We start from the raw sequence: 11731 nt of genomic DNA, 5'->3' as shown, positions 1-11731 counted from the left end.
GTTAGTTCCGGAAAACGCATAATAATGACATATAATGTGTATAAAACATGTGAGTATCATCATAAAAGTAGCATGGAACATCAGAAATTATAGATACGTTTGAGACGTATCAAGCATCCCCAAGCTTAGTTCCTACTCGCCCTCGAGTAGGTAAACGATAACAAGGATAATTTCTGAAGTGACATGCTATCATAATCTTGATCAATACTATTGTAAAGCATATGAGATGAATGCAGCGATTCAAAACAATGGTAAAGACAATGAGTAAACAACTGAACCATATAGCAAAGACTTTTCATGAATAGTACTTTCAAGACAAGCATCAATAAGTCTTGCATAAGAGTTAACTCATAAAGCAATAGATTCAAAGTAAAAGGTATTGAAGCAACACAAAGGATGATTAAGTTTCAGCAATTACTTTCAACTTGTAACATGTATATCTCATGGATATTTGTCAACACAAAGTAATATAACAAGTGCAATAGGTAAACATGTAAGAATCAATGCACACAGTTCATACAAGTGTTTGCTTCTAAGATAGAAAGAAGTAGGTAAACTGACTCAACAATAAAGTAGAAGAAAGGCCCTTCGCAGAGGGAAGCATGGATTACTATTTTTGTGCTAGAGCTTTTCATTTTGAAAACATAGAAACAATTTTGTCAACGGTAGTAATAAAGCATATGAGTTATGTATAAGACATCCTATAAGTTGCAAGCCTCATGCATAGATTACCAATAGTGCTTGCTCCTTGTCCTAATTAGCTTGGATTAACATGGGTTATCATTGCATAGCATATGTTTCAACCAAGTGTCACAAAGGGGTACCTCTATGCCGCCTGTACAAAGGTCTAAGGAGAAAGCTCGCATTGGATTTCTCGCTTTTGATTATTCTCAACTTAGACATCCATACCGGGACAACATAGACAACAGATAATGGACTCCTCTTTAATGCATAAGCATACAACAACAACAGTTAAAATTCTCATAAGAGATTGAGGATTAATTGTCCAAACTGAAACTTCCAACATGAATCATGGCTGTAGTTAGCGGCCCAATGTTCTTCTCTAACAATATGCATACTCAAACCATTTGATCATGAAAATCGCCCTTACTTCAGACAAGACGAACATGCATAGCAACTCACATGATATTCAACAAAGGTAAAATAGTTGGTGGCGTCCCCAGAAGCATGGTTACCGCTCAACAAGCAACTTATAAGAAATAAGATACATAGCTACATATTCTTCACCACAATAGTTTTTAAGGCTATTTTCCCATGAGCTATATATTGCAAAGACAAAGGATAGAAATTTTAAAGGTAGCACTCAAGTAATGTACTTTGGAATGGCAGAGAAATACCATGTAGTAGGTAGGTATTGTGGACACAAATGGCATAGTTTTTGGCTCAAGGATTTGGATGCACGAGAAGAATTCCTCTCAATACAAGGCTAGGCTAGCAAGGTTGTTTGAAGCAAACTCAAGTATGAAACGGTACAGCAAAACTTACATAAGCACATATTGCAAGCATTATAAGACTTTACATCGTCTCCCTTGTTGTTCAAACACCTTAACCAGAAAATATCTAGACTCTAGAGAAACTAATCATGCAAGCCAAATTTTAACAAGCTCTATGTAGTTCTTCATTAATGGGTGCAAAGTACATGATGCAAGAGCTTAAACATGATCTATATGAGCACAACAATTGCCAAGTATCAAATTATTCAAGACATTATACCAATTACCACATGAAGCATTTTCTGTTTCCAACCAAATAACAATTAACGAAGCAGTTTCAACCTTCGCCATGAACATTAAAAATAGAGCTAAGAACACATGTGTTCCTATGCAACAGCGGAGCGTGTCTCTCTCCCACACAAGCATGAATTTATTCAGAGAATGAAGATAACAAAACGAAAATAAAAGCACATAGACGCTCCAAGTAAAGCACATAAGATGTGACAGAATAAAAATATAGTTTCACTAGAGGTGACCTGATAAGCATCTAAGCAGGGGCGGCTCAATTTCATGACAGCAAGAAATCTGTTTCTGCGCAGTAATCCAAATCTAGTATTGACTTTACTATCAAAGACTTTACTTGGCACAACAATGCAATAAAATAAAGATAAGGAGAGGTTGCTACAGTAGTAACAACTTCCAAGACACAACAAAACAGTAGCAAAATAAAAATATGGGTTATCTCCCAAGAAGTGATTTCTTTATAGCCATTAAGATGGGCTCAGTAATTTTAATGATGCACTCGCATAAGAAATAAGAATTGAAGCAAAAGAGAGCATCAAGAAGCAAATTCAAAACAAATTTAAGTCTAACCCTCTTCCTATGAAAAGGAATCTTGTAAATAAACAAGTCATGTAGGCATAATGCAACAAGCATATGAAAACTAGACAAGCGCAACTTCAAGATTTTCAGCATATAGAGAGGTGTTTAAGTAACATGAAAACTTCTACAACCATATTTTCCTCTCTCATAATGATTTTCAGTAGCATCATGAACAAACTCAACAATATAACTATCAAATGAAACATTCTTATCATGAGTCTCATGCATAAAATTATTACTACTCCCAACATAAGCATAGTCATTCTTATTAATTGTAGTGGGAGCAAATTCAACAAAGTAGCTATCATCAAATATAGGAGGCATATTGTAATCATAATTAAATTTATCCTCCATAGTAGGCGGCATCAGAAGACCACTATCATTATAATCATCATAAATAGGAGGCAAAATATCGTCAAAGAAAATTTTCTCCTCAATGCTTGGGGGACTAAAAATATCATGCTCATCAAAACCAGCTTCCCCAAGCTTAGAACTTTCTATATCATTATCAACAATGGTGTTCAAAGCGTTCATACTAATATTACTACTAGCATGCAAATAAGGTTCCATAGGTTTTTTAATTTTCGCATCAAACAATCCATGTCTTAACTCAGGAAATAGTTTAAAAAGCTCACAGTTGTTTTCCATTATGCCTTACTAGTGTTTAACAAGAAACAAAAAGATGCAATTGCAGGATCTAAAGGAAATAGCTTCGAGCACTCACACACCGGCAACAGTGCTAGGAAATAGCTTAGTAGTCGGAGGATGTGAATACCTTTTACCTTACCTCCCGGCAACGGCGCCGTAAAATAGCTTAGTTGCCGGGGTCCGGAGTGTGAGTGCCTTTTACCTTACCTCCCGGCAACGGCGCCGTGAAAATAGCTTGATGTCTACGCACGCTTCTATTCCCGTAGACGGTGTTGGGCCTCCAAGAGCGAGAGGTTTGTAGAACAGCAGCAAGTTTCCCTTAAGTGAATCACCCAAGGTTTATCGAACTCGAGGAGGAAGAGGTCAAAGATATCCCTCTCAAGCAACCCCGCAATCACGATACAAGAAGTCTCTTGTGTCCCCAACACACCTAATACACTTGTCAGATGTATAGGTGCACTAGTTCGGCGAAGAGATAGTGAAATACAAGTGGTATGAATGAATATGAGCAGTAGTAACGGCGCTAGAAAATAGCTTGCTGGCGTGCAATTGATGGTAGTAATATTGCAGAAGTAAAGATGCAGTAAAACAATAAATAAGCGATGATTGCGGTATTTGGAAACAAGGCCTAGGGATCATACTTTCACTAGTGGACACTCTCAACATTGATCACATAATAAAACCACTCTACACTCTCTTGTTGGATGATGAACACCATTAATTGTGTAGGGCTACAAGAGCACCTCAATGCCGGAGTTAACAAGCTCCACAACATTCGATGTTCATATTTAAATAACCTTAGAGTGCATGATAGACCAACGCAATTATACCGAGTACTAACATAGCATGCACACTCGTCACCATCAGAGCTATGAAAGGAGGAATAGATCACATCAATACTATCATAGTAATAGTTAACTTCATAATCTACAAGAGATCACAATCATAAACTACGCCAAGTACTACATGATGCACACACTCGTCACCATTACATCATGGAGGAGGAATAGACTACTTTAATAACATCACTAGAGTAGCACATAGATTAATAGTGATATAAAGCACATTGCAATCATAAAGGAATATAAATAAGCACTTCACTATGCTATTCTGAATTACTCTCTGGCAAGATAATGAACTCTAATTCATCATGTAGGCAACCTTAAAGATGTATTCCCAAGTACTAATAAACACCCCACGCTGTCACTGTGAGCATTCATAGGAGGTAATAACACACCACAATTTCATAGAGACATCCAACTCAAATCATAACTCAGTGAACAAGTATTCTGTGAAATATAGCCTAAGAGACCCACACGGTGCACACACTCGTCACCTTTACACACGTGGGACAAGGAGTCTCCGGAGATCACATAAGTAAAATCCACTTGAATAGCATAACGACATCTAGATTACAAAGCTCATCATATGGATCTCAATCATGTAAGGCAGCTCATGAGATCATTGTATTGAAGTACATAGAGAGAGAGATGAACCACATAGCTACCGGTACAGCCCTTAGCCTCGATGGAGAACTACTCCCTCCTCATGAGAGACAGCAGCGTTGATGGAGATGGCGGTGGTGTCGATGGAGATGCCTTCCGGGGGCACTTCCCCGTCCCGGCGGCGTGCCGGAACAGAGACTCATGTCCCCCAGATCTTGGCTTCGCGATGGCGGCGGCTCTGGAAGGTTTCATGTACCGTGGCTTTTCCGTATCGAAGATTTAGGTCAGGGGGCTTCTTATAGGCGAAGAGGCGGAGTCGGAAGGGCTACGGAGCCGCCAGACAATAGGGGGTGGTGCCTCCCCCCTCTGGCCGCGCCGCCATGGCGTGTGGGGCCCCTGGGCCTCCCCTCTGGTCCCTCTTCGGTGCTCTGGAAGCTTCCTTGAAATATAAGATACTGGGCGTTGATTTCGTCCAATTCCGAGAATATTTCCTTACTAGGATTTCTGAAACCAAAAACAGCAGAACAAAGACAGCGGCTCTTCGGCATCTCGTTAATAGGTTAGTGCCGGAAAATGCATAATAATGACATATAATGTGTATAAAACATGTGAGTATCATCATAAAAGTAGCATGGAACATCAGAAATTATAGATACGTTTGAGACGTATCAGAGGGAAATATGGTTGTAGAAATTTGCATGTCACTAAAACACCTCTCTATATGCTGAAACTTTTGAAGTTACTCTTGTTTTATCTTCTTATGCTTGTCACTTTGTTCTTCATGAATTTATTTGTGTACAAGATTCCTATGCATAGGAAGTGGGTTAGACTTAAATGTGTTTTGAACTTGCTTTTTGATGCTCTCCTTTGCTTCAACTCTTATTTCTTGCGAGTGCATCATTAAAGCTGCTGAACCCATCTTAATGGCTATAAAGAAAGCACTTATTGGGAGATAACCCATGTCTTTATTATGATACTGTTTTGTTGTGTCTTGAAAGTTATTACTACTGTAGCAACCTCTCCTTATCTTTATTTTATTGCAATGTTGCGCCAAGTAAAGTCTCTAATAGAAGGTTGATGCTAGATTTGGATTTGTGCACAGAAACAGATTTCTTGCTGTCACGAATTTGGGTAGGATTATCTGTAGGTAACTCAGAAAAATCTGCCAATTTACGTGAGTGATCCTCAGATATGTACGCAACTTTCATTAGTTTTGAGTTTTCTGATTTGAGCAACGGAAGTACCTCTTAAAAATTCGTCTTTACTGGCTATTCTGTTTTGACAGATTCTGTCTCTGTTTTTTGCATTGTCTCTTGTGGACTTCAAGTGAGGCTTTCTAGACGTGGAGAGCTGTAGCTAATGTTTTATTGAGTTCTTGCAATGTGTCACTACAGGACTAAAGTGAATTAAAGTTTTTAGAGTACTAACCCCTCTAATGAAGTTTATGAGAAGTTTGGTGTGAAGGAAGTTTTCAAGGGTCAAGAGAGGAGGATGATATATGATCAAGAAGAGTGAAAAGTCTAAGCTTGGGGATGCCCCCGTGGTTCATCCCTGCATATTTCAAGAGACTCAAGCGTCTAAGCTTGGGGATGCCCAAGGCATCCCCTTCTTCATCAACAACTTATCAGGTCACTTCTAGTGAAACTATATTTTTATTCTTCCACATCCTATGTTCTTTACTTGGAGAGTCTGTGTGCTTTTTTTTTGTTTTTTTTGAATACGATCGGATCCTAGCAGTCCTTGTGTGGGAGAGAGACATGCTCCGCTTTTTCATATGAACACTGTTGTTCTTCGTTTTACTTTTAATGTTCATGACAAAAGTTGGAAGCTATTGCATTTATTGCTATTTGGTTGGAAACAGAAAATGCCTCATGTCATCTTGGATAATTTGATACTTGGCAATTGTTTTGAGCTCTCAAGTAGATCATGTTTCTCTTGCATCATGTAGTTTAAACCTATTAGTGGAGAAATACCGTAGAGCTTGTTGAAATTTGGTTTGCATGATTGGTCTCTCTAAGGTCTAGATATTTTCTGGTAAAAGTGTTTGAGCAACAAGGAAGACAGTGTAGAGTCTTATAATGCTTGCAATATGTTCTTATGTAAGTTTTGATGTACCGGTTCATACTTGTGTTTGCTTCAAACAACCTTGCTAGCCAAAGCCTTGTACTGAGAGGAAATGCTTCTCGTGCATCCAAAACCTTGAGCCAAAACCTATGCCATGTGTGTCCACCATAACTACCTACTATGTGGTATTTTTCTGCCATTCCAAGTAAATACTTCATGTGCTACCTTTAAACAATTCAAAACTTTATTATCTCTTATTTGTGTCAATGTTTTATAGCTCATGAGGAAATATGTGGTGTTTTATCTTTCAATCTTGTTGGGCAGCTTTCACCAATGGACTAGTGGCTTCATCCGCTTATCCAATAATTTTGCAAAAAGAGCTGGCAACGGGGTTCCCAGCCCCAATTAATTAACTTTCATTAATAATTCTCTTCACATGTTTTGCCCTGATTCATCAGTAAGCAACTTAATTTTGCAAATAGACACTCCTTCATGGTATGCGAATGTTGGAAGGCACCCGAGGATTCGGTTAGCCATGGCTTGTGTAAGCAAAAGGTTGGGAGGAGTGTCATCCATAAATAAAACTAAAATACATGTGTAAACAAAAGAGAAGAGAGATGATCTACCTTGCTGGTAGAGATAACGTCCTTCATGGGAGCCGCTCTTTGAAAGTCTGTTTGATGAGCGGGTTAGAGTGCCCACTACCATTCGTTGACAACAACAAACACCTCTCAAAAATTTACTTTTATGCTCTCTATATGATTTCAAAACTTAAAAAGCTCTAGCACATGATTTAATCCCTGCTTCCCTCTGCGAAGGGCCTTTCTTTTACTTTATGTTGAGTCAGTTTACCTACTTCCTTCCATCTTAGAAGCAAACACTTGTGTCAACTGTGCATTGATTCTTACATACTTGCTTATTTGCACTCATCATATTACTTTGTGTTGACAATTATCCATGAGATATGCATGTTGAAAGTTGAAAGCAACTCGCTGAAACTTAAATCTTCCTCTCGTGTTGCTTCAATGCCTTTACTTTGAATTTATTGCTTTATGAGTTAACTCTTATGCAAGACTTTTGATGCTTGTCTTGAAAGTACTATTCATGAAAAGTTTTGCTATATGTTATCTATTTGTTAGCAACTATAGATCATTGCCTTGAGTCACTACATTCATCTCATATGCTTTACAATAGTATGATCAAGATTATGTAAGTAGCATGTCACTACAGAAATTATTTTCTTTTTATCGTTTACCTACTCGAGGGCGAGCAGGAACTAAGCTTGGGGATGCTTGATACGTCTCCAACGTACCTATAATTTCTGATGTTCCATGCTTGTTTTATGGCAATACCTACATGTTTTGCTCACACTTTATAAACGCTTTTATGCGTTTTTCGGAACTAACCTATTAACAAGATGCCGGAGTGCCAGTTCCTGTTTTCTGTTGTTTTTGGTTCCAGAAAGGCTGTTCGGGCAATATTCTCGAAATTCGGCGAAACAAAGACCCAGTATCTTATTTTTCCCGGAAGACCCCAGAACACCGAAGGAGAGTCGGAGGCGGGCCAGAGGGCCACCACACCATAAGGCGGCGCGGGCCCGTGCCTGGCCGCGCCAGCCTATGGTGAGGAGGCCCCGGGCACCTCCTCGCGCCGCCTCTTCGCCTATAAGACCCCTTTCGACCTAAAAACGCGATACCGGTTGACGAAACTCCGGAAAGACTCCGGGGCGCCGCCGCCATCGCGAAACTCCAATTCGGGGGACAGAATCTCTGTTCCGGCACGCCGCCGGGACGGGGAAGTGCCCCCGCAAGCCATCTCCATCGACGCCACCGCCTCCATCATGCTCCGTGAGTAGTTCCCCCATGTACTACGGGTTCTAGCTGTAGCTAGTTGGTACTCTCTCCCCCATGTACTTCAATACAATGATCTCATGAGCTGCCTTACATGATTGAGATTCATCTGATGTAATCGGTGTTGTATTTGTTGGGATCCGATGAATTGTTATATTATGATCAGTCTATCTATATAAGTTTGTGAAGTTATTGTTGCTGCAATCTTGTTGTGTTTAATGCTTGTCACTAGGGCCCGAGTGGCATGATCTTAGATTTAAGCTCTATACTTATTGCCTAGATTGTATCTACAAGTTGTTTGCACATGTCTATGTCCGGAACCCGAGGCCCCAGAGTGACAACAACTGGGATAACTGGAGGGGAAGGCGTAGGAGGATCACATGTTTTCACCAAGTGTTAATGCTTTGCTCCGGTGCTCTATTGAAATGAGTACCTTAATAGCCAGTAGATTCCCTTGAGGCCCGGCTGCCACCGGCTGGTTGGACAAAAGATGTTATACAAGTTTCTCATTGCGAGCATGTATGACTATATATGGAAAACATGCCTACATGATTAATAATCTTGATGTTCTGTCTTAATGCTATTTCAATCCTATCAATTGCCCAACTGTAATTTGTTCTCCCAACACTTGTTATTGGAGAGTTACCGCTAGTGTAGATAGCTGGGAACCCCGGTCCATCTCTCATCATCATATACTCATTCTACATGTCATTGGAAGTAGTATCAACTATTTTCTGGTGCCATTGCCTCTGTGTTACTGTTACTCGCTGCTGTGTTACTCGTTACTATTGCTCTCATATCACCGCTACTTTCACATCACCCCTGTTGCTAGTGCTTTCCCAGGTGCAGCTGAATTGACAACTCAGTTGTTAAGGCTTATAAGTATTCTTTACCTCCCCTTGTGTCGAATCAATAAATTTAGGTTTTACTTCCCTCGAAGACTGTTGCGATCCCCTATACTTGTGGGTCATCACCTACTTCGAAGGAAAATTGGTGGCCACTTCCGTCGGAGATGATTTTCGGCGCGTTGTCAACCTCCATGTGGAGACCCTATGCATGAGTTCGCCATGGTGCTCGTCATCGTTTAGGAGCCATGCAGCGTAGTCCCTAGTACCGGTGTTGACGGCCATGGCTGGAGCTCCATCTTCCTCGGATGTGGTAGAGGACCTAATTGTGTTTCTGTATTCCTTTTCAGGGTCTTCTTTGTAAAATCTAGGGACTTAGTTGTTATTTATGTATTTCCTTGAGTCCCTTTTGTACTTTGTACCCGCCACTTGGATACTTAATGGTATCTAGCCCTTCGGCGCCTCTCCATGTGCAATTTTTTTGTGTTGACCGAGAGCCCTCTCACATATACCTGGGCATGTGTCGGGCCAGGCCGGGCCTCGGGCCGGGCCGAGGAAAGCCCGACGTTGAAAAAACCGGCCCAAGCCTAGCCCGACCCGACCAAATACCCACCAAGCCCGTCGGGCCATCGGGCGTGGGCTGGACCGTAGTGTAAATTGACGTTTTCGGGCTACCCAGGCCTGGCCCGGCCCGGCTGTCGGGCCAACATTTTCCGGCACATGCCCGAGTTTTTCGGGCCGGGCTGCCCATGGCCAGGTATGCTCTCACATCATAAACTAGTATTGGCTCATCTTTTTCCATGTAAAAGTTTCGCAACAATATGAATTTGAGAGCTATCCGCTGACTCAACATTAAGAACAAAAACCCGTAATCCAGCCATGTGACTGAAATAATGCCATGTATTTTGATAGCTTTGTGTAGAGCGTGTTGTAAACTTTTGATAGATGCGTAATCATATTCATTGTTTCATGAACTAGAAGTTCCAAAGCTACACAGGTATGATTGAGGTTTCTATGCGACATGATCTTTATGCAGAAACAGGTAACATCATGAGCATTATAGAGCGTCAGAATCCAAATGATCTCGTTGAAAGAGTGACAGAGGTGTCCGCGCTGCCATGGTTACGGTTGGGCCTCAGGCTCTTTCTTCTCTAGGTACCTGCAAAATCCAAACTCAGACACCAATACATCGATCATAAATTAATACCACGGAAACAAACGACCAAATTTATTTTAAAACCAAGTTTAATTGTAACATAAAAAATCAGCGCAAAAATCTTACCCTTGGGCCTTAACATAGCGAGATAACTGATAGAGCTGAACGCTTTCGTTGGAGGCATGGGTCGCCAAGAGAAAATAATTCCGAGGATTTACCACCCATGAGAACCTCATAAACAGGCCAGAATACACACACATGACTGCACAACACAATGGTCATCAAAATGAAAATTTGAGCTGTATGATCATCAAATAGCTAGACTAGTTGCATAACCTACCTGCTGTCATGCTGCCGGATATCAATTCAGGTGGCTTGTTCATGTCAGCCATGCCCTGGAATAAAACAAAAATTGGAGGGCTTATTGAACTACAGTGTATGTACTAGAACTCAAGAAGCCAAGAGCCCAAGAGTAAGACAAGAGGGCCAGCCGGCCAGAACCTAAGAAAAATATACTCCTAATTTACACTGTTGACTGTTCTCCTAACTTTCTGGAAAGAGAGTTTGCTTCACGTCCAATAATGTTATGGATAACGATGAATAATTGAGTACTGAACAAAGTTCCCGTTGATAAGATGGCTCCGGCCAACTGGGAGCAAGAAAAATACCACTGGGACACTCCTCGTCGTTGCGATCGACCAAACTACGCATGTTAATTTGGGGAAGATATACGAGTAGGCAGGGAGAGAGAATCGATCATGGAGCCCGTACCGCAAGGATGAAGCCCCAGTTGGAGACGGGTCCCCAGAAGTGGGTGGTCTTGGGGCCGACGGGGCTGTTGAGGAACGCCTTGAACGCCGTCGCCATGGCCGGCCGGAACCCTCTCCCCGCACCGCAGCGCTCAAACTACCTGCTCGATCATCTCAGCCACACCATATAGCGGATTCGAATCAGCAGTCAGCACACGGGTAGATATCAGAAGCAAATACGCTTGGAAACATAGAGAGAGGGGGGCTGAGACCTCGGGTAGGTTGTTTTGACGTCCGCGGGTGGATATGGCCTTGTGGAGAGAGAGGAAGAAAGGAGAACGAAGCCGGGAGCTTGGAGGGAGGGACCATTCTATATAAGGAGATAGTTTGGTGGAGTGGGTGCGTCAAGTTCAAGTGTGCACACACTGACACACACTATCCGATCAAAGCATGAAAAGTTTTACTAATCTCTGAGAAAAAAAACATCAGCCTCTATTATATTACGTAGTATATCTGATATAATATTGAGTAGTTCAAGAGTGGGAAATACTTTTGTACTTGCACGTATGGGTGTGGATGTTTCTATCACCGTTCGCTGTGCTTTGAGATTCGGATAAAAAGAGGAGTGAGAAAGAAAT

At 41.2% G+C, this 11731-nt stretch overlaps 1 protein-coding gene across 1 annotated transcript; it reads right to left on the bottom strand.

Moving 5' to 3' along the window:
* Positions 1-10097: 10097 nt before the first annotated feature.
* Positions 10098-11458, bottom strand: LOC124682659 (mitochondrial pyruvate carrier 1-like). Its single transcript, XM_047217303.1, has 5 exons — positions 11366-11458; positions 11116-11254; positions 10685-10739; positions 10471-10606; positions 10098-10347 (listed from the first exon to the last, which is right to left on the bottom strand). The coding sequence occupies exons 2-5, from the start codon at positions 11209-11211 to the stop codon at positions 10311-10313; spliced, it is 324 nt and encodes a 107-aa protein (XP_047073259.1). The 5' UTR covers positions 11212-11254; positions 11366-11458; the 3' UTR covers positions 10098-10310.
* Between the last annotated feature and the right edge of the window lie 273 nt (positions 11459-11731).

Source organism: Lolium rigidum, chromosome 1 (genome assembly GCF_022539505.1).
Source record: "Lolium rigidum isolate FL_2022 chromosome 1, APGP_CSIRO_Lrig_0.1, whole genome shotgun sequence".
NCBI lineage: Eukaryota > Viridiplantae > Streptophyta > Magnoliopsida > Poales > Poaceae > Lolium > Lolium rigidum.
The sequence above is the reverse complement of the archived record's forward strand: the minus strand, read 5'-3'. Positions and strand labels throughout refer to the sequence as shown.